This window comes from Euleptes europaea, chromosome 11 (assembly GCF_029931775.1).
Source record: "Euleptes europaea isolate rEulEur1 chromosome 11, rEulEur1.hap1, whole genome shotgun sequence".
Lineage (NCBI taxonomy): Eukaryota > Metazoa > Chordata > Lepidosauria > Squamata > Sphaerodactylidae > Euleptes > Euleptes europaea.
Genome location: NC_079322.1, coordinates 24,046,482 through 24,070,024, shown reverse-complemented (window position 1 = coordinate 24,070,024; position 23,543 = coordinate 24,046,482). Strand labels below are relative to the sequence as shown.

Here is a 23,543-nt window from a genome sequence, read left to right as displayed (position 1 = left end):
AGTCCTTACGTTTTGAAATCCACACTCTATCCATAAGTTCTTGAGGGAAGGGGAATTAAAGGGACGTAATTGTTCTTGGAAGTTATCGAATTGGGTTTTGAATTTTCTTGGCTTAATAAGATTTTTATGTTTTCCATTGTAGCCAGATCCTGTAATTTGAATAGCCCCAGAATTACTACGCAGGCCTATGCAGAGTTACTTCAATCTAACTCAATTGAAGCCAATGGGCTGACAATAGAATAACTCTGCAAAGGGTTGCATCATGGTATAATCAGAATATTTTTGCATATTCCTCAGATAATTATCTTTGCTCCTTTTTTTGGCTGGATTCCTCTCAGATTTGGAAGCTGGAAGGTTGACTGTAAATCCTATAGCAGTCTTCAAGATAATAAACTTGTCCAACAGTGCATTCCTAAGGAGAGTTACTCCAGTCTAAGCCCATAGAAATGAATGGGCTTAGACTGGAGTAACTCTCCTTAGGAATGCACTGTAAGAGTAGAGCTGCCAGCTCCAGCTTGGGAAATATCTGGAGGTTTTGGGGGTAGAGTTCAAGGAGGGTGGGTTTGGAGAGGGGAGGGACTTCAATACCATAGAGTCCAATTGCCAAAGGGGCCATTTTCTCCAGGGGAACTGATCTCTGTCACCTAAAGATCAGTTGAAATAGCGGGAGATCTCCAGCCACCACCTGGAGGTTGGCAACCCTATCCAGGAGTGACCACCAATTTTTAAAACTACAAAATCCATAAGGCAATGTGACCATAAGAGTAAATGCCCATACAGGAAACCTGGGGACTTGAATCAGCGGGCTTCAAAGAGTACCGGAGGCTGGAAGCCAGATGAAACTGGACCAAATTTTGATTTGAATGGAGTAGTTGTTTCATAGAAAAGTACTGTAAGAGCTGAGAAGACGAAAATCAAGACTGAAATTTCTCCAGTGGTTGTTACGTCCCTAAACACAGGCCCCTCGGCTGAGATTTAGCTTCAGAAAGGCTGGAAGAAAGCCCAGTAGTTACCTACTGGACTCCTCCACGCCATCTGGAAAATGCTCGAAACTTCTAGTTCATCATAGGCTTGGGGAAAGGTAGGCAGTAAATTAACGCACACAACACACACATTCTCATACTCAATACAACCCTAAGGCCTACATGCCTCAAGGTTAGAGATATTATTTATCTCTTCCTCGGCTGCAGAAGCTGTGGATCAGAAGCTGTTCTAAGAAGATTCCAGCGTTGCTTTACTGGTCTGTACTTGCCAGCTCTCCAATGGAAGTTCCACAGGCTCTCTGCATCCAGAATACCAAGTTGGGCATCCTTCATTGCTTGCTGTTGCTTTGCAATGCAAATTGGGGGTTTTTTTGTATCACCCGGCACTATATCCATGGCAACCCAAAAGGGGATAAGTTTGCATTACTTCCTTAGTGAAGTGTAATCCTTCCCCTTGTGCATGTGCCAAGGGGTCAAACTGTTTTAAAGGGACAGGAATGTATTGCTTTGGCATAAAAGCCGAGGGAAGTTGAATCTGCTTCAATTCTGCCTCCCGCTTCTTTTATCAAGTGGCAGTTTCCTCACTCTCTACATTACGAAAACTTCGACGACTGAGTTGTTCTACTCTCCCTTTTGCTGAGAGGGCAAGTAAACAGTCATCCATCGTCTCTGTCAACTCAGATCACCCGTATTTGGCAAAAGGCCCATTTTGGCGTTTCATGGAAGGTTTTTTAATTCAATGGGGCTTAGAAAGACAGTCCAGGAACACAAGTTCCTGTACCTTGCATTTTCACTGCAGGGCTCTGTGGAAAAATACAAATATCGAGGCACCAGACTAGCAAGGATCATCCCATTGTACACTGGTGGCAGCTGCTGGAACCAACGCAGCTTGGACCTGGACCTCATCTAAGGACTTTTTTGATATTGGTAAATTTTGAAATTCTCCACTTTGTATGGTTAGTTTGCTGAATAATAGCCTGGTTTCTTTCATTCTCATCTTTTAAAGTTGGGCTTGTTGCAAATGTTGTTAACTTTAATGTTCATATTCTTTGTTGCTGATTCTGATATTTCCTTATAGGCCAACATATTGGACATATTGACTTGGAAGTAATTCTCATGTATTGTAATGGTTCTTCAGCTCAGTACTGAAATCTTAACTACTTATTTGAACACAGGTTCAAGGTGTTAGTAACTAGAACTGTTGAGGTGCCTGGTGAAAGTCTTCTGCTTTCTGTTTTTTTAACTTTATTTTGAATACCAACTGGGTATTTCCTTCCTTCCTTCCTTCCTTCCTTCCGTCCTTCCGTCCTTCCTTCCTTCCTTCCTTCCTTCCTTCCTTCCTTCCTTCCTTCCTTCTTTCTTTCTTTTTCCAATGTCCATTTTCTCCTACCTAAAAACTAAAGTGTAACCTGCACGTAGATGTTAGGCACATATAAATATGTGCAGATTTCAGGGGCACACACACACACAAATCTGGGGAAAAATATGTATCCAGTTAGTGTAACCATTAGAGATTAATAAATTTGAAATTTACCATTCTCATACAGAAAGTCAGTGCAAATAACTTTAACTGAGAGAAGTAGGTTAATCGTGTAATATGTGGTCTGCCTAGGATTGTCAACTGAACTGAAATGATAGCCTAGTGCTTTGACTAGCAGCTTGAAATGAACAGCTCAGCCTACAAGGATTTTCTTACCATGGAGATAAAGATTATCAGGTGCTATTAAAGACATGGTGAAAAACTGGCAAATCTAATTGACCTGTTTTACCTTGCCCTGTACCTTATGGCATTGTATTTACTCAGAATTATTAACTGCAGAATAGGATGAAAGTGGAGAAATCCCAATTCCTTGATAAGTGAATGTTCCTTGATGAGCGATCTAACAGTCGTACACATTCAGACAAGCCAGTTATAACTGCACTTATCACATGGCGACATAATGCATGAACTCACCCAACAATCTGAATCAGCGCAGAGATGTTAGCTAAGACACCAACTAGCCATCTCTGCAGTAGTTTGGATTTCCTACACTTAGGTGGTGGTTGGACTAGGAGGCCTGTAAGGCCGTTTCCAACTCTGTGATTCCAGCCAGTGAAAACGGCTGTCTATCTTGAGCTATTTCCATCAAAAGCACATTAGAATACCTAGCTGTCAATCAGACCTGCAATCTTCAGTTCTTGATACGGAATTTGCATAGGAAATCCATTTTCTTTTCTTTTTTTAATGTATAATAGGATGTTCTAATTGGAGGCTATGGTGAGATACCTTCTCTCAGAGTACATAAGGGGGGGAGTTGATTGTTGTCGATTTTTCATGTACCTTCAAGTTGCCTTCTGAGCCCTGCTTATTGACTTTCCAAATGCTGGCTACTCTTAGAACCAGGATGTTGGATGACTACTTGTTGGATTCAGCATGGCTTTTCTTAGGTTTTATTAAGTAAGACCTTCCTATATCGTGTGTTGTACAGAGTTTTGGAATAACAGTGAACTTAATACAGTTTCCATCTCATAACAACTTTTTGTTGTTGTTGTTCTGTTGTGAGTTATCTGTTTTGGCAGCATGTCACAAAATTTTACATGTCTGGGAATCTGGGAGAGGTTTTGCGTTTGCACCAATTCAGACCAATAAAAGGACTCTATAATGGTACATGCTTTTGTCTCTGGCAGCTAATGTCAGTTTCTCTTTCTCATTCATGAAGATCCTTTAAATTTCTGTTCACTGCCTTTAATGAAAACAGAGGTCCATCATGTTCTCTTGGGTGCTGCCAAAAATCCACCCGAGATAGGAACTGTTCTAGCATCCATTTTACCAACAGATTTTCTCAGCTAAATTTTGCTTCTGGAGAGCAATTGTGAAGCAAAACACGCAGATGATGAGTGGAGCAGGCACCCAAATTGTGACAAAGCAGACACACTCATCTGAAAAACGTGTCGCTTGTCAGATTTATCATGGTAAACTTTTAATCTACATCCATATATAAGAAGTCAACACTGGTAACTTTAACAGAGACAAATGTTGTGATCTCTGTCACGTTGTGGCCAAGACTAGCCACTGTTTTGCCCCCCCTTTCCAGTCACCACCACCACTTTGGGTAAAATCTAGCCCCCCTCTCTCTAGTGTGGTTGCCTGAAGCCAACCTCGCAGGGGTATTATTCAGTAGCATGACAAGGAGCCAGGGAGGTGGGTAAGGATTTGTGTAGACTCTCTTGAGTTAAGCAAGACTTTATTTCTACAAGGCACAAACTCAGGTTATTGCAAAGGTCAGGATCTAGGCACGCTGAGGAAAATAAACAAAAAGACAGGTTCTAACTAAGAAGAAGGAGTTGGTTTTTATATGCTGACTTTCTCTACCACTTAAGGGAGACTCAAACCAGCTTACAATCACCTTTCCTTCCCACAACAGACACCCTGTGAGATAGGTGGGGCTGAGAGAGCTCTAACAGAGCTGTAACTTGCCCAAGGTCACCCAGCCGGCTTCATGTGTAGGAGTGGGGAAACCAACCTGGTCACCATATTAGCCTCTGCTGCTCAAGTGGAGGAGTGGGGAATCAAACCCGGTTCTCCAGATCAGAGTCCACCGCTCCAAACCACCGCTCTTAACCACTACACCACTCTGGCTCTCAGGTACTTACAACCTGTGTTGCATCTGATCTGATCCAACTAATGTGTGGTCACTGCTACATTAAAATACAAGGAATATTCTATATTTAGGTCTGTTAATTTTAACTCCCCATTCTCCTCTGAATGTCTCCAAGTAGACTTAAATGAGAACTAAATTATCCTTAACACACAAGTCAGTTAAAAATATCTCAACAAAGAAAACAGCCGTAAATATTGATAATTCCCTCAAAAAAATTAACCATCAACTGGGGGGAAAAACATCTTGAGAAGTTGAACTTTGTGTAGTTTCCAAAACCATGACAGAGTTCAGAGAGGCCGTTCCCTGGCGAGGGACATTCCCCTCAGAAAATGCCTGTGAGAAGGCAGAGTCTAATGTAATCTTACTACATGAAGGGATGGTCAACAGGCCTTGGTTAGATGAAATTTAGGTGATATACAGTGTTCTCAGCTAATCCATACAAACAACACCTTTCTCCAGTTTCAAAAAATAATAAGTTGGCTTTTTTCTGCGAACATTTGTCATTATGTGATTGGTCAACTCTGTGAAATTTGGATTGATATAGATCACAGGTCCAACTTTGGTTGGCCTGCCATATGGACGTTGAATAACAGGAATAACACATACAAATCCAATCCAAGCTGACTAAAAATAAAGTTTTGGGTGAATGCCCTTACTGTACTCTGCACCCCAATAATAGGTTGTAACAGGGTCCCTGATTCAAGGGTTTTTCATTGTTACTTTGGTAGCCTCTTTCTAACAGAAACCACTGGGTCTCCTTCACAGATTTGCTTGCTTTGATTTAGAGCTTTGTGAGTATTTCACTATCCATACAGAATTCCTGCACAAATATGCTTCCACAGATCCAGCATGGTGTAGTGGTTAAGAGTGGTGGCTTGGAGTGGTGGACACTAATCTGGAGAACCAGGATTGATTCCCCACTCCTTCACATGAGCGTCTGAGTCTAATCTGGTGACCTGGGTTGCTTTCCCCACTCCTACACATAGGGCCAGCTGGGTGACATTGGGCTAGTCACACTCTCTCAGCCTCACCTACCTCACAGGGTGTCTGTTGTGGGGAGGGAAAGGGAAGGTGATTGTAAGCCAGTTTGATTCTGCCTTCAGTAGTAGAGAAAGTTGGCATATAAAAACCAACTCTTCTTCTTCTTCTTCTTCTTTGCCAGAGAGTCCCTGTATCCACTGTAAATTGATAGACTACTTTGTGCTTTTCTGTTTGCTATATTAGCAGACAGGAATGTTCTCCTGTATAAAATTAGCACTGTGAAAGGGTTGCCAGATTTTCAAAGACCCAAAATATGACAAGCCATCCTGGACAGAGTTAGAGACCCAACATGAGAAGGTAGGGAATTAACCGGAAGAATGGAGCATAATTCAGCTTTCTGTGTCCTATGGGGAGGTAGAATGTTGCAGGGCCACATAATGTTTCATATGATTGAGGCTGTTAGATCTAGGGGTGAGTTTATATGTTCAGAAAACTCACCCCTAGATCTAACAGCCTCAATCATATGGAGTGGAACTTCTCCTTTTGCGTCGGGACCGTGAAAAGGCATTTTAAAGTCGCATTTTATAAAAGAGCTTTGAGCGAGCATCAAAACTGACCATGCAAAAGTGGCCTTTGAGAATGGCTAGACAAGGACGATGAAGGCTTTTCAAATGCAAAGCCTGTCTTCTGATAGGAGCTCCTTGTGTGACTTGGGCAAATAACCAATTTTGTGTGTGTGTCGAGTCATAGCTGACTTATGGTGGCTCTGTAGGGTTTTCAAGGCAAGAGATGGCTGGAGGTGGTTTGCCATTGCCTGCCTCCATGTCGTGACCCAGGTATTCCTTGGAGGTTGCCCATCCAATTACTAACCAGGGCCTACCGTGCTTAGCTTCTGAGATCTGATGAGATCAGGCTAGCGTGGGGCTATCCAGGTCAGTTTGGGAATGTGAGAATGCTTACACTGAATGAGAAAGTGACTTCAGCTTTCACGGGTTTCAGCATCGAGCCAAGAATTTGATGAAGCAAATCTTGGGCAACTGTGGTTTGAATTTGGACTAGTATCAGATAAAATCAAACAAAATCCATATCATAGTGAGCAAATTTAAAATAGGCACATATAAAATGTGCAAACAAAATAAAATATAGTAGTATCTCCTCTAACACTGTAGTTCTTTTTAAGTGCTTAAGTGACACAGCTTTATAAGAGGTATTGAGAACATTGGCTCTTATTGCATTCAGAGTATTGCCATTTCTTATGTATAAGTAACATATGAAGCAGCAACTGGAAGAGGAAAAACCAACAGATGACACCCACTGTTAGGTTATTTTCCTGGAGCACCCCAGGAAGCCTCTCTGGGTCCCCTTCCACATCAAGGCACCTTTCCAGGGCAACTGCAGCCTAGGGTTGCCAACCTCCAGGTACCAGCTGGAGATCTCCTGCTATTACAACTGATTTCCAGCCGATAGAGATCAGTTCCCCTAGATAAAATGGCCGCTTTGGCAATTGGGCTCTATGGCACTGAAGTCCCTCCCCTCCCCAAACCCCACCCTCCTCAAGCTCTGTCCAAAAAGCAGTCTGCCGGGGGCGAAGAGGGACCTGGCAACCCTACTGCAGCCTCTTTCTCTGTCAGTCCCACAACTTCTCATCCATGAAGGTGAAAGCATACGGGCCGCCTAAACTCCCGGACTGGACCTGGCGACCCGATATGCAGGCACACGACTACTGTTCCAGCCGCGCGCCCACCCCAAACGCTACTGGACGGCCGCTGCACGCTCCGTTGAAACTGACACGGCCGCTCCTGCGAGCTCCATGCAGCCGGCAGCTAGGAAACAGAAGCAAGGGCAACCTCCAGTGAACCTGAGAGACTCCATGTTCCTGTGCAAACTCTGTTCCAGCCGCAGCCATGTCGTGGAAAGAAGACAGTAATGTAGTCAGTGCCAACACCCCCCTTTCCCATTGCAACATCAGCAGCTTAACGGACAATCAGCAGCGATTCTGATATCAGTGATGAGTCGTTCCTCCAGCTATGCAGCAGTGATCCCCAGACGTTTGCAGAGATCGCGCCTATTGTTCCAGAACGTTAATCACTTCAGCAGAGATCTACCGGTTCCTCCCGGGTTGCAAAAGCCATTGGAATCAGAATAGATTTCCAAATTCTCACTAGCCCACCCCGGCAGCCACAGATTAATCCTTTTGTCACCTTTTGTCACCTGGGAACCTAGGAGGGGTAAATCCCCTCACCCCGCCCCCAGAAAAACAGTATATCTGGGGTGCCCCCAGCCCATAATGTTACCTTAGGTTTTTCCTGGCATCTTTGCTGTTACTCTGTTGGTTTGGTTTTGTGCAGCCTGACCACGCTCCCTCCCGCCTTGCTGGCCAAGTCTATGGGAATCCCTTGCCCCCTCCTTTGCTCTTAATTTCTGCTATCTTAGTCTACGTGAACTTGGACAACTCCTCTTCAAGAACGGTAAATATTGCCCCATCAACGATCCCTGCCACGTTGGCATCTGGGCTTGTACTACTCTCGTTTTACTTCTTAGCTTCTTTGTATGTTTGTATGCATCACTGATTTGAAAGAAAACGACATAAACTCTCTTAATTCGGAATTCCCTTGTCTGTCTTGGTTCTTAAGGTCACAGTTAATGGGCTCTGGTATAGTTGGTTGATTTCGCTATAAAAATATTAAAGTTACCGATCTGCTTAGCTAATTCCCCATCCGAAGAGCATTTCAGGTAACAAAGGTCTTTTGTAGATCTCAGACATAGTTGAGTGGCTCCTGGCTATATTTGCTTCCAGATGGGGCTATCACATAGGTTTTCCAGCCTCCAGGTGGTGGCTGGAGATCTCCTGCTATTACAACTGATCTCCAGGCGATCGAAATCAGTTCCCCAGGAGAAAATGGCCGCTTTGGCCATTGGACTCTATGGCATTGGAGACCCTCCCCCTCTCCAAATCCCGCCCTCTTCAGACTCCACCCCCAAAATCTCCGGGTGTTTCCCAACCCGGAGCTGGCAACCCTACTGTCACACCCCAAAGCCACCAGCCAGCCCCTCTCCCCCATATTTTATTTAAAAAATATACCCAGGATGAAGAGTGCTGTAAAGAAACAGCTTTATAGGGGGCATTACTGTAGTTCTAAATTGCATTCTTTATCTCAGTTTGACATACTGTAAGAAAATATACCTGACAAAGAAGACTAGCGACCTATTACGCATTTGGCTTTTCTGCCTGTTTGGGGGCCGTTGATTGCAAATGTTAACCAATTTTAAAAGAATGCAGGAAGAACATTTTGGGGCTGTGAACTGGAAGCTTCACAGATCATGCCTCACAGTGTGCTTAGTGTTGGACAGACTCTTAACTCAGGAAATATAGGGATTCCATGTGGAGGAGGTAAGGAAGGAACCAGAACGCCTAAGTAGAGCAGATGAACCCCTACAGAACATCTGCTGAACATAATGTTCTCAAGGCAGCACTGTGTGTGTGTGTGTTAAGTGTCGTCAAGTCGCTTCCGACTCATGGCTGCCCATGGCAGCACTAGCATTCACAAATGTAAATGAAAATTCCACAGTCTGCACACAAAGAACGGGGTGTGGCTATGCTAATCTCCTTCCTTGAGGTTTCTTAGCCAGCATGGTGTGGTGGTTAAGAGTGGTGGCTTGGAGCAGTGGAGTCTGATCTGGAGAACCAGGCTTGATTCCCCACTCCCCCACATGAGCGGCGGACGCTAACCTGGTGGAGCGGGTTGGTTTCCCTGCTCCTACGCATGAAGCCAGCTGGGTGACCTTGGGCTAGTCACAGCTCTCATAGAGCTCTCCCAGCCCCACCTACCTCACAGGGAGTCTGTTGTAGGGAGGGGAAGGGAAGGCGATTGTAAGCTGTTTTGATTCTCGCTTATGTGGTAGAGAAAGTCAGCATATAAAAACCAACTCATCTTCTTTTGAACTACATATTCTGTTTGGGATCCACCATTGGCTCATCCAATATCTCTTTAACATTGAGCAGCAGCCACAGGATGGTCTGATAGTGCCGTGGCAGCCAGAAGTGGGTTATCCTTTGCCCTCTTTGCCATTTTGCAGAAGTTGTCCTGGTATGGGAAAAGACAAGTGCGGTACAGATTTCTATCATGTTTTCTTGATTGGGACTAACAGTGACTTGGAGGCCCCAATTTCTAATGGGGAAGTGGCATGTGGGAAAGGGCTAGCCCCTCTCCCTTATTCCAAGGCTCCAGTCCAAATTGTGGCCCACTCTTTAATATTATGGATCTCCAACCAAATGCATATTTCAGCCCTTGGTGTGATCAAAACTCCTATGACCTCCAATCTTTTCTCAGCCCTTAAAATAGTTTATAGATAGGGTTTTCAGGTCCCTCTTTACCACCGGCAGGAGGTTTTTGGGGTGGAGCCTGAAAAGGGTGGGGTTTGGAGAGGGGAGGGACTTAGAGTCCAATGGCCAAAGTGGCCATTTTCTCCAGGTGAACTGATCTCTATCGGCTGGAGATCAGTTGTAATAGCAGGAGATACCCTGCTAGTACCTGGAGGTTGGCAACCCTATTTATAGAAGCTGTGCTTTTTCTTGATCTTGGTGAAAATGTAACTGCCATTTCGAACCAGGAGGTTTAGAAGGTCAATGTCAGGCTTTATTGCAAGCTTCGCAAATGTGCTGGCATGAAATGGAGAGCCATGACTACAGCTCAGGCATAATGAACCTGCTAGATGTATTTAACACCCCCCCACACTGCTATATTGTCTAATGGCTCCAAGTCAGAGAGAGTCTTGTGCACAACAAGGTGTGTCTTTGGCCATTTATGCAGGGCTGTTTCCACGCAGTCACCCCTGCTGAATGCTTTGGGGTTTCCTTTTGATTATGCATGCCTTTCCTGACTGTCAGATGTTGCCCTTAGAGGTCCAGAGAAACCCAGATAACTTCCAGCTTTTGAGGCCTCTATTTAAAATAAAAATAACAAATCATATTGGATGATGCATATAAAACAAGTTCTGAAACTTCTCAAATGCCAAAAACACTAACAAATAGGGCTGCCAGGTCCCCCCTCTCCTCCGGCGGGAGGCTAGGGGGCTGAGGTTGGGATTGCGCGTGCGCGTCACTTCCGGTTTATGACCGGAAATGCCACCTCGAGAGGGGCCTTTTCCTCTTAGTTTGAGTGGTAAAGCGGCCCTTTACCACTCAAACTAAGAGGAAAAGTCCCCTTGCGAGGCGGCACTTCCGGTTTACAACTGTAAGTGCCGTGCTCACGGTGTGTACACACGTGTGCACGTTTGCCCGCCGACCCTCAGGTGGTCGGCGGGCAGAGGGGTAAATTACCGGGGGTTTGCCTGCCACCACCGGGCACCTGGCAACCCTAACTAACAAAGGTCCACATCCTTTAAACATAGAGGTGCCCTTCAGTCACTATGGGTGGGAGCCACTGAAGGACCTACATGAATCTGTCTAATCCCCTTTTAAAGTTGTTTCAAAGCTTTACAATTCCATCAAGCCAACCAAACTCCTCACACTTAGCTTAGGAGATATAGTTGGGTGTATTTTTCAGTATATTTAGCAATCTGGAGCAGTATTTGGAGCAGTAATCACGACCTGGGACCCACATATTTGACGGACTGTCTCCTGCCTTATGTCCCTGAGGACCAGCTATGGTCATCAGGCAGTAGGGTTGCCAGGTGCCCGGTGGCGGCGGGCAAACCCTCGGCAATTCACGCCCCCTGCCTGCCAACCAGCTAAGGGTCGGTGGGCAAACGTGCATGCGAGTGAACACACCAAGGCACATCACTTCCGGTTTACAACCAAAAGTGCAGCATCGTGAGAGGCCTTATTCCACTCAGACTCCCAGTTTGAGCGGTAAAAGGCCCCTTGCAATGCATTTACACCCGGAAGGGCTGCATCGCAAGGGGCCCTTTACCACTCAAACTGGGAGTTTGAGTGGTAAAAGGCCCCTCACGATGCGGCACTTCCGGTTGTAAACCGGAAGTGACGTGCATGCGCATCGGTGTGGCTGCGCGTGCACGCGCAATCCCCTCAGCTCTGCCCCAAAAGCCTCCCGCCGGAGGAGAGGGGGGACCTGGCCGCCCTATCATGCAGCCGTCTTAGGGTGGCCTGTCTGGCATCAACCAGAGCCCGGGCCTTGGCCGTCATGGCTCTGCCTCTGTGCAATTGACTCCCTAAAGAGGAGAGAGGGGGGCCCTCATAGCTGTTCAGGAGGCCCTGCAAGGCCTGCCTTTTTGCTAGGGCTTTTGGGGGAGTCTACATTGGGTGTGTAATTGAATAACACACCCCAAATCTCTCCCTCCTTAAAAGATTTTAAGGAGGGAGAGATTTGGGGTGTGTTATTCGATTTAATTATTATTATAAGCCACCTCAAACCATGAGGAAAGGCGGGATATAAATGTGTTAATTAATTAATACATATGCCGAGAAAAAGTGACTGGCCCCAAATCACTCAGTGACCTTCAGAGTATAGTGGGGATTTGACCCAGGATCTTTCCAGTGCCAGTCAGGCTCTCTAACCAGGGGTGTCAAACATAAGGCCCAAGGGCCGAAGCTCTTATCCAGCTCGCGAGCCAGCTTAGGCAGCCACCGCCCCCCACTCTCAATCTGGGCTGGCGAGGGATAGCCCAGCCCGACCAAGGGACATGACACATCCGACCTTCGTAACAATTGAGTTCGACACCCCTGCTCTAACCACTACACCACACTGGCTTTTTATAAAGTGTGGCATTTGTTCTGGTGCGCTGTCAGTATGTCCCCTCTTAAGTGGCGCGTCTTTGGATGAAGTTGTTCATGGTTTAGATTGCTTCGTTTTTAAATGTCAGGGCTTTTCTGCTTTTTTCTTTTCTTTTAGGTGAGGCAATAACCTTCCAAATTAATTGCCCCTCCACACACATACAGAACCCTTTTCCAATGAAAAGGCAGCATGCTTATTTTTCCACCCAGTGAAATTGGAGCCTCCAGCAGTGCTTTGATAATTTTACTCTCTTAGAGCAATAAGTTGCTGGTTACGTTATTATTATTATTATTTTTGCAATTCTCAAACTTGCTTTTCTAGCTCCAGCTGCTCGAATTTATATTTTAAAAAAAATGTTTTTGGCTCATATATGATTATACTGCCTTTATGTCTTTATAGTTTATGGTCGCATATGCCAGGGTTTTCTTTTATATAGTTTTCCACGTGCATCTTCTGTTATTTGTAGAAAACCTTCTCCCACCCCACCCCATTTTGCAGCGTATTGTTCTCTGATGTCTACTGCCTGATGAAGAAGAATTTTTCCTTGTAAATGAAGGAGTTTGGTTTACTCTGAAAATGAAATGCAGTAAAGGGGATTGTGGGATTCACATGGAACTAATTCTAGCATCTACTAGTTCTGACTAAAAGGGAAAAAAAGGATAGTCGTTAATCTCCTTTAGATTGGATGAGCAAGCAAGGAGACCAGATTTTGTCCTTGGGTGAGCAAGCAAGCAGAGCAGATTTTGCCCTGACATATTAATATGTTTATGCTGGCATCCTATACAGGGTTAATTTTAGTTGCTACTGGACTAGAATCTAACTGTTCTACTGCAGACCAACACAGCTAACCTCTGAAAGTATTGATTTTATATCCCTGGCACAATCTGGGTAGCATTTACATGTCTTCCTGTAGAAGAGCTGGATTAGAGTCCATTAGCACCTTAGAGACCAACAAGATTTTGGGAGTATAAGATTTCCAGTCCCCGCCCCCTTTTCCCAGATTTGACAGCCACTGGCTGTCCATCAACCACTGCACACTTTAAAAAGGGGAAATGAAATTTAATTTTTTCTTGACACTATAAAGAGAAAAATTGCCACATCTCTCATGCAATTGACTGATCTATTTGACAGCAGATAATGCAGTATCCACTTCTCAGAAAGTGTCTTTAGTTGTTTTATCCAGGGAGTGATATATTTATTTTGTGCAATATTATTTTGTAGACATGCTAAAACAATGTGGACTAGGAAGTCTATTTGACCCAGACAAAATGGGCATTTTAGTTCTTCTGCCATAATTTTATTGTATCGCCCTTGTGTCTTGGCTGAGTCTAGGGCATTACATCTTGCCAATAAGAAAGCTCGTCTGACCTTATTCATAAATTCAACCAGCAGAAATAGTCTGGCAAGGAGAAAGTTCTGTTGAGGTATCTGGAAGAAGCTAGGTGAACATTTATGATTTGTGTCCTTAAACACTAAGGACCAATCCTTATTTAAGATCTTATTTTGCAGTTGTTTACAGCTTGTTTTCCAAGTACTATTCCTTGTAGCTTTCAGTCACTCTTTGGAAAGGAAAATCTTTTGTCTAACCTACTAGTTACTGGACCCAGGGATATCTGAGATTAACAACTGAAACATGTCAGGAGCTGTTGATGGCTCAAAGAGGGAGTACTGAAATTTAATGGCAGATTGATACAAGATTTCGAGAGTCAAAGCTCCCTTCATCAGGTAACTGACAAAGGTAACTGAAAAAAGGGATCTTTGACTCTCAAAAACTTTTAACCCCAATATCTTGTTGGTCTCTAAGGTGCTACTCAACTTGAATCTAGCTCTTAAACGGCAGACAAACCCAGCTACCCTCTGAAAATGTCTTCCTGTAGTCATTTAGACAATTCTAATATTTTTTTTATTCTTCAAAAAAAATCTTTGTCAGCATGCTAAAATAACAATTTCCCTGAAACACTTATACAATCTTTTGCATACTGGCAATTGTCAATACTATATCCAACAGCAGTTTCATGACTGATTCACACAGTCCTGCTTGTAATAAGTACCTGCAGTGTTGGTAATTTACTGTACCTCTGCCATAATTTATTTATTTATTTATTTATTTATTTATTTATTTCGCTCTCGCTCTCCTTCCTTCCTTCCTTCCTTCCTTCCTTCCTTCCTTCCTTCCTTCCTTCCTTCCTTCCTTCCTTCCTTCCTTCCTTCCTTCCTTCCTTCCTTCCTTCATGTGACTACCAACTGTACTTCAGATGGTGAGGAGACAATAGACTGGGGTCCAATGATTACCTCAGTAACTACCCATATAGCCTCCAGTTATTATAAGAAGTGTGGTCAAAATGTAGGCAATCTCACAACACGTTAGATGCCTCCATGGTTGTGTGAATTTTCCTTCTGGTTATTGAGGTTATTGAGCTGGTTATTGAGGCTGAAGGCAACATACAATTTTGATTCTCAAGAGTCCTCTGACTCCTGTTATTCTAGCAAGTACATCACACTGCCTGATAATGATTACATTTGAATTGTCCATTATCAGAGGGAGAATATTTCAGTCTTCTAGGATACTCCATTGCTGACCTAGAAGTCACTGTTCTTCAACAAAAGAATTTCCAAGGAAGACTTTAGTCTGAAATTTCTGAATTAGAATTTATTTTGCTGAGACCACCACCAGCAGGGGATGGAGAGGTAGGGTTGCCAGATCCAAGCTTGGAAACTCCTGGAGATTTGGGGATTGAGCCTGGGGAGGACAGGGTCCTCAGTGGGGTACAATGCCATTGAGTCCACCCTCCAAAGCATTCATTTTATCCAGGGAAACTGATCTCTGTAGTCTAGAGATGAGCTGTAATTCTGGGGAATCCCCAGGGCCCACCTTGAGGCTGGCATCCCTGTACTAAGTACATATTTCTTTGTTTCAGAAGAAGCTATGAGAGAGCAAGAAGAATTCCTGTTTGTCCTTACAGATATTGGATTGGATTCAGTAAGCTTTTTTATTTTTGGAAATAAAGGAAGGAAGAGTTCTCTTTGACCAGCAAAAATGGCTATTCTGGGAATCATGGGGAAAACCAGGGTTGTAATAAGCAGGATAATTGGATGAGATTGAGTGAACCACTTGCTTAATTCAACCCCATATGAACACGGGAAGTAAGTAATGGCAAGAAATACTCTCAATTTAACCTTTGGACAAGATTTTCCGTTGTTATCCAAACCACTAATGCGCACATTGATCTTCGTCTGCGCTACTGATTTGGGTTCTTCCATTTCAGCTCAAATTGTAAATAAGTATCTAAAACATATGTTTCTTTGTTTTTTTGCAAGCTTCCAGATTTGTACATTGAGATGTCCTCTAAGACCCATTATCCTGGAACCGACACTAACAATGAAAAAAGTGAGAGAGGATTCTGTTTACCAGCTCAGTCCTGTCCACACTTGGCTGAAGGTCTTCTAGCTCCAAAAGCAGCAGTAGATGCCCCTCTTTCCTCTTCACATCTTGGTAAGAACCTGTAAAAGAATTGCTGAGGTGTTTTCTTTTAGATTTTGCTGTCATATGGCCCCTTACCTTCTTGGCATAGGAACTGCATTGCTTAAATGACGATTAAAACCCCAATTCATCCTAATTCTGTCACACTTGATCTGGGCCCTTAGATGTTCTTATTCTATATTGATGCCCTTATACATGATCTGGCAAGTATTTGGTTGGGAGACCTCCAAGGAATACTAGGGTCACGAGGTGGAGGCAGGCAACGGCAAACCACCTCTGAATGTCTCTTGCCTCGAAAATCCCACCAGGGTCTCCATAGGTCAGATGTGACTTGACAGCACCCAAAAAAACAAACAGACTACAGCTGGAGAACAAAGCCCTTCATTCTCTTATCTGAAAGGTTACTCTGTTGTAGATGGTCATAAGGTACTAAAGCTCTTATGCAGGTTTCATTCTGTCTTAGGAAACGTGAAGACCCCACTGAAAGAAAGATCAGTAGACAGCGCTACTGTTCGGTGTCCTAACTGTGATCCTGGTGGCTTGCTACATCCTTCTGTGGGCAATAGCACTTCTTAATCAAAACATGCAAAGGAGCAGGGGCACGGGAAAGGCTTAATCAAGTTTAATTGTTATTTTTTACTCAAGTGCAATATTTGCCACATGCAAATGTGTGAGAGTTGATACCAGGAGAGCAGCCTTCTTGTGCTAATACTAACAGGCATTGAGTTGATCTGTTTGATCCATTTCCCCCTTTTTCTGTCTTTCTTTTAACGCCTTGAAAAGAGGTACTTCCTGTGCTTGAAATACCCTCCACTGCTTGCTACTGTTTTGTTGTATTGGTGCTGTTGTAGGGGTGTCTGTGTTGATAGTAGTAGTCTTTAACTGTGGTGTCCTAAAACACTTCAGTGGAGATCTGATGAGATCAGGCTGGCCTGGACCATCCAGGTCAGGGCATTGGGGAGAAAAGCGGAGTATAAATAAATAAATTTTATTTTTCCAGGCTTCCTCTGTCACCAATATTGACCATTCTGGATGCTTAAGAAAAATGTTATTGTATATCTTTCAATGTATGATAGGCAGAATCAGGGAATCCCTTCTCACTAGGGTTGCCAACCACCAGGTAGTAGCTGGAGATCTGCTATTACAACTGATCTCCAGCCGATAGAGATCAGTTCACCTGGAGAAAATGGCCGCTTTGGCAATTGGACTCTATGGCATTGAAGTCCCTCCCTTCCCCAAACCCCATCCTCCTCAGGCTCTGCCCCAAAAACCTCCCGCCGGTGGCAAAGAGGGACCTGGCAACCCTGCCTCCATAGCAATATTTCAGGAATTGTCTATGTCTCTGTGGTCTTTACAACAGAGATCAGGGGAAAATCATAGAGCATCATCTGGAAGTGACATTGTGTCCTCACCAAATTCCACCATCCCCAGCTACTTCCTCAAAATCTGCATTTGCTAAGTTAGTACCGGTAATGCTACTTGTGTATGATATACTTTTTTTTTAAAAAAAAAACTAAAACTCTGAGGTCCACAAACTGGAGCCACAGGCAAAATGGTGGTTCAGAGAGGCAATACAAATAATTTCATACTGTCTATGAGCTGTACACTCAGATGACCTGCATATATAAGTACATATTTACAGGAAAGTTACTATATAGGCCCATTCCTGAAAAATGGGCCCAAAGCCCTTAGGAGGCCGACTACGGCCTCCGCCGGCGCAGGGGCCCACACTGCCAGTGCCCAGAAGGGACGCACCGGCATGAGTGGCCCCAACGCTGGCATGCAGGGCCGGGCGCTGCTCCCCGACTGCCGCCGCCTCCCACCAGCCTCTGGCCACCGGCACAGGCCGTGGCGGCGAGCCTGGAGGCATTCTGGCGCCCCGGGAGGCGTTCCCGGGGTGTAACGGCGCTGGCTGAGGGGCAGGGCTGACATTAGTCAGCCTCCCAAGCACTTTCGGCTTGGGAACGCCCCTTTTAATTTTTGTAAAGATACGCCAGCTTTTGGCGTATCTCCTGGGCAACCCTATGAGGGTTGCATGAGGTTTTTGGCGCCGCCAGTTTGCCTCCTAAGCCCGGCGCGGGCATTCCTTTCAGGAATGTGCTGTATATAAGCCATTCTTATTTGCAAAATGCACACACACAGTGGACAGCAATGCTGCACAAATCTGATCTAAAGGGCATTATCATCTTATATTTTGCTATAGGCAGAACATTGAAGCTAACAGACAACAGACCACAATCCATGACCCAAAAAAGGGTTATTCCTCTTCCACAATTGGCAATGGAGATCCTATCCACATGCAAATTATTTGACACAGTACAACACAGCCATTACGAAATGTTTATGCTCCTTTTTTTTTGCACTGTTTGCATTTCATTGCATTAGTTCATTGCTCATTTTGATTTGCCCATTACCGGACCATTCTGTTCTCTTCTTTCTTCTTGACTAGAATGTTAACTATTAATGTTATCCAGTATCTAATAATAGTGAAATGTAAATGTAAGGATTTGTAAAGATGAAAAAGCTGAATTATCTTGTAAATCAGGTTTGGTAGCTTTGTAGTCAATTATGCTGTCGTCTCTAATTTTTAGTAGACCGAAGAGAAGAAAATATTTGCAACTGGCTGGACTCTGGTTTCTTGTAAGTATAAGCGAACCTTTCTAAATAGAATAGTTGAGGCATCAAAAAAAAATCCTTATGCTGCATTCTTTGTCTTTGAAAATCCTTATTTCAATCATAAAAACTGAACTATGCATCCAGTGCTGGGATTAGGATTGCCAACCTCCAGGTGGTGGCTGAAGATCTCCCACTATTACAACTGATTTCTAGGTGACAGGGATCAGTTCACCTAGAGAAAATGGCCACTTTGGAAGGCGGGCTCTATGCCATTATACCCATTTGAAGCCCCACCCCTCCCCAAACCCTGCCCTCCTCAGGCTCTACCCTCAAACTCTCCAAGTATTTCTCAGCTTGGAGCTGGCAACCCGAGCTGAGATCCTTACCATACTTAGTTGTAAAAAATCCAACTGAAAGCAATGAAACTTCCTGGCCTAATTCACGCTATTTCCAGGTGTGGTCCAGCTCTATCTTGGGTCCTCTTCAACCACATATTTTCTGGTAATTCCGAGTCTGCAGCTCCCAGAAAATTTTAAAATGTAATTCTCTTGCACTTGATTTGGATGGGCTACATATGGGGCAGTGGTAGAAAAATGTGCAACATGATGATGTCGACATTATGAGTTTCATCTACTAAACAGGGCGGGAAAAGAAGGGGGAACTGGGTGCTGGGGTTAGTTGGCTCTGAGATGGCACACTTGTTCATCACTTCCTTACAGCATCAAGTTGATGGGACATATCCTTCAGAATTTGGTTTATTTAGGCCCTTGGTTTGAATTAACTTTCATAAGTGTATGTGGTGGCCAGGTTCCCTGCTTTGGCCCTCGTCCTTGATCTCCTGCCACCACTTGCTAGGTCTGTGGGAAGGAAATGGGTGGCCAAAACAGTGTCCCATGATGCCGCAATGTCACTTCTGATTAAGCAGCCAGAAGTGATGTTGTGGCATTGTGGAATAACATTTTGACCCCCTTCCATTTCTCCCCCCTCACACACACACACATACTGCAATATTAAGCTGTGTAGGAGGACCAAGACAAGTGCAGGTAGAGATATCCCTTAATCATGGGATGCACTGGGATTCACCTGGAACTCTTTGGTTTACTGTATGGTTACATAGACAGAAGTGATATCGATAATGATTATACATTATCGATATCATTATAATAGCCTGAAGAGGAGAAGACTGAGAGGGGATATGATACCCATCTTCAAGTACTTGAAGGGCTGTCGTATAGGGGATGGTTCCTAGTTGTTTTCTGTTGCCTCAGAAGGTCAGACCAGAACCAATGGGTTGAAATTAAATCAAACTAATTTCTGTCTAGACATTAGGAAGAATTTTCTAACTGTTAGAGCTGTTCCTCGGTGGAACAGGCTTCCTCGGAAGGTGGTAAGCTCTCCTTCCCTGGAGGTTTTTAAGAAGAGGTTAGATGGCCATCTGTCAGCAGTGATGATTCTATCAGCAGTGCTGATGCTTAAGAAATCACGAGAGGGAGGGCACCTTGGCCATCTTCTGGGCATGGAGTAGGGGTCACTGGGGGTGTGGGGGGGAGGTAGTTGTGAATTTCCTGCATTTTGCAGGGGGTTGGACTAGATGACCCTGGTGGTCCCTTCCAACTCTATGATTCTATGATTCTAGGTGAAGTTGCAAGACACCATTTTGGTAATTTTCTGCCCCACCCCCATTTTCTGGGGGTTGCTAGCCACCCTGTAAGTGTACTGTCTGCATTGACAAATTTTGTTTCTTACCATTTACCCAGGAACTAGGTTTCTAAGGCTGCAATCTTAGACACACTTACTTGGGAATAAGCTGGACTAAATACAAAAGGATTTACTACTAAGTAAAAGTGTGTAGGAATATGCTCACACTATTAAATCAGCCAACAGTGGGATCTAGAATACCTGTATTATGAAGCAGTTATCACAAGAGCAGCCCTCTTCTATTAGAAAGATCCGTTGCCACATCTGTTCTGTTAATAAATGAGTCAGGGTTCTGGATATGTAATTATTTTTTCTTGAACATCACCCCCTCCCAAATTTCCTTATTTTGACAGCTTATCTGCAAGCCCTGATTTACAAGAAAGCAGAGACAAAGCAGGTAATAAAATACATGTATTCCAATACTTGACATGCTATGATGTGAAGAGGGTGCCTCTGCCTCAAGAGCTTCATCACAAATCCTTCTCAAACATCACCCCATTTATTTAAGCATGACAAACATTTGCACTGTATTGTTTGATCAGTAACTTTTGTGCTTGAGACATGCAATTGGATAAGGCAAGGACTTCAGTCCAGCGCCGTAAAAACAGAAAAGCAGAGTATGGAACTGACAGCTGTCTTAACTGGGTTTCTGTCTCATGTATAACGTCACCTCGCCTTTCACAAACAACCCTCCTCTCCCCTGTAAATGTTCTGTCGTCTTCTTCCACATTTTATGACTCATCCCCACTTGAACACATACTACTGGATTAAATCCTACTAGACTTTCCTGCTAGCCAAAGAGGGTGGAGGTAGCGGCGTGAATGTCAAACATTTTCATAATATTTTCAGATCCAGATTTTGGGTAGGGCATTGTTTTCATTACCTGGTTTTTCAAAAGTATTGCTACCAGTTTAGGACTTTTTCTCAGGTATTTTTGGGGGGGGCTGAAAAATTGGGATCACCCCCCCACCCGCCCGGAGACAGCAGGTGTGGGGATAGAGGAAGGGGAAAAGACGAAGACAGCCCCAGACATGCAAGCATTGTCCTCACTGGAGGCTCCTCCCCACCACCGGCATCGGAGGCAGCAAAGCCCACCCCTTTGTAAATCTCTGGCTCCTTCCATTGCAGAGATATAAAGGAAGAGGCAACAGAAGGAGCTAGAGACTTACTTTTTAGAAAAATGCAAGCTGGGAATTCAGAGAACCTGATCCATGTGTTGCCACCGTGGTGTGGTGGTTTGGAGCGGTGGTTTGGAGCAGTGGACTCTGATCTGGAGAACTGGGTTGGTTTCCCCACTCCTACCCATGAAGCCAGCTGGGTGACTTTGGGCTAGTCACAGTTCTATTAAGAGCTCTCTCAGCCCCACCTACCTCACAGGGTGTCTGTTGTGGGGAGGGGAAGGGAAGGTGATTGTAAGCAGGTTTGAGTCTCCCTTAAGTGGTAGAGAAAGTCGGTATATAAAAACCAACTCCTCCTCTTCCTCCTCCTCCTCCTCCTCTTCCTCCTCCTCCTCCTCCTCCTCCTCCTTCTTCTTCTTCTATACTGTTATACCAACCTACCAATATACCAATAGCTGTTTCTGAAAAATGAAAATCCCTTTCGGTGGTGAGGGATGACATGACCCCTGCAACAGCCAAGCCATTCAGGAATCAAGGAGCTCACCTGCCCACCCACCATTTTCCAGTTGTGGGGTGGGCTCTGCTGCCTCCCATGCCTGCTGCAGGGACAAGAGTCCATCAAGAGTCCCTGCATGGTTAATCCAGGGCCAGTTCAGTCTTTCCCTTTTAAAACTTAAAAGGCCATGGGTGGAGGTCAGGTCTGTCTGACCATCAGCTTCATTTGCTATGGCTTTTGAGCAGTAAAATATTTGAATTGAATTGACCATCGTCTGTTAGTTACCAACCTCAAGGCAGGACCGGGAGTTCTCCTGGAATTAAAATATGAATGTGTGCAAACCACAATGCCAAATACTATTTGTACAGCTAAAAATACTTTCACATTAAGACAGCATGGTGTAGCGTTTAAGATAGGTGAACTCTACTCTGGAGAGCCAGGTTTGATTCCCCACTCCTCAGCATGAAGCCTGCTGGGTGACTTTCGGGTGGTCACAGCTCTCTCAGCCTCACCTACCTCACAGGGTGTCTGTTGTGGGGAGGGGAAGGGAAGGAGATTGTAAGTCGGTTTGATTCTCGTTTAAAGGTAGAGAAAATCATCACAGTTCTCTCAGGACTCTCTCAGCCTCACAGGGTGTCTGTTGTGAGGAGGGGAAGGGAAGGTGATTGTAAGCTGGTTTGAGACTCCTTAAAGGTAGAGAAAATAGGGGTATAAAAGCCAAATCTCCTCCTCCTCCTCCTCCTCCTCCTCCTCTGCACCCCGCCTCAAAAGTTTTAGCTGGTGCATTGTTTTTCACTACAGTGCTAGTCTAGGGAGGTAACTTTAACATTGTTCCGGGGTCCTACTGAGTTCCCTTTAGCAAGGAAACCCCTCTACTAGGTTCAATTTATGCTTACTTCTGAAGCTGGTGATTTGGTCTTAGGCCACTCAGAGGTTTTTCTGAGAATGCAAGAGGGAAGAAAGCAGGTAAATAGCTATGGAGTGAAAGCTAAATAATAGTGTATCAGCTTGAGAGAAGCTTGACATGCCAGGATGGAATTCAGCATGACAGCTGCATGGGCAAATTCGTGGTCTTTTGTTTTGCTTTTTTGAACTCCAAGGTGTTTTTTTTTTTTAACTTACAAGAAAATGAGAGAGTTGAAAATATACACAAGATGTGATTCTTTTTAGCAAAAGGTTAAATTTCAAGGTAAGGCATAAAAACACGTTGGCGTATGCCCAAGAGGGATCATTATTTGCAGAATCAGCTATTCCATTCCAAGCCTCAGGCAGCAAGAAAGATTTGAACAGAAGGCTAGTTGATAAGCAAGAAGAGAAATTAACATTGGAGCAACAGCTGCCATTCTAACTTAGTCAGGAGTGCTTAGGAAGTGGAGTCTTTAATAACTTCATGGGGAATCTCATTAGGTTGTCTGTACAAATGAAGTGCAGCCTCAGATTTAAACCTGTCGAGTAAAGGCTGGGCAGATATTTTATAGTAATAGATTTCTAGATAATAATATAGCGATGGTGAATATAGCTATATTTATTATTGATTAAGCACCAAAACAAATAGGGCTGTGTAATTGCAGAGCTTTTGTGAGTTTGTTTTCAAGCCAACTTTGAAGCATCTTGTCCTGCCACACCTGAACCATGGTCTGTGCTAGTAAGGGGGATATGTTTGCGGCCCCAGCCCTATGGGGGGATGGGGCGGGGGAGCGGGGGAACGGCCATCCCAGGGGATACCCATCCTGGTGATGGACGGTGTGATCTTACCAAAAAGACTAGTACTCAATAGCTGGAGTAAACAGGCCAC

The 23,543-nt window shown here is 44.3% G+C and overlaps 1 protein-coding gene across 1 annotated transcript in view; it reads left to right on the top strand.

Moving 5' to 3' along the window:
* Window positions 1–1,543: 1,543 nt before the first annotated feature.
* ITPRID1 (ITPR interacting domain containing 1) overlaps window positions 1,544–23,543 on the top strand; it is a 64,429-nt gene continuing 42,429 nt past the window's right edge. The window contains exons 1-4 of the mRNA XM_056857539.1: window positions 1,544–1,910; window positions 15,658–15,832; window positions 18,412–18,460; window positions 20,488–20,531. Coding sequence (XP_056713517.1) covers window positions 15,679–15,832; window positions 18,412–18,460; window positions 20,488–20,531 — 247 coding nt within the window. The 5' untranslated portion in view covers window positions 1,544–1,910; window positions 15,658–15,678. The remainder of the gene's footprint in view (window positions 1,911–15,657; window positions 15,833–18,411; window positions 18,461–20,487; window positions 20,532–23,543) is intronic.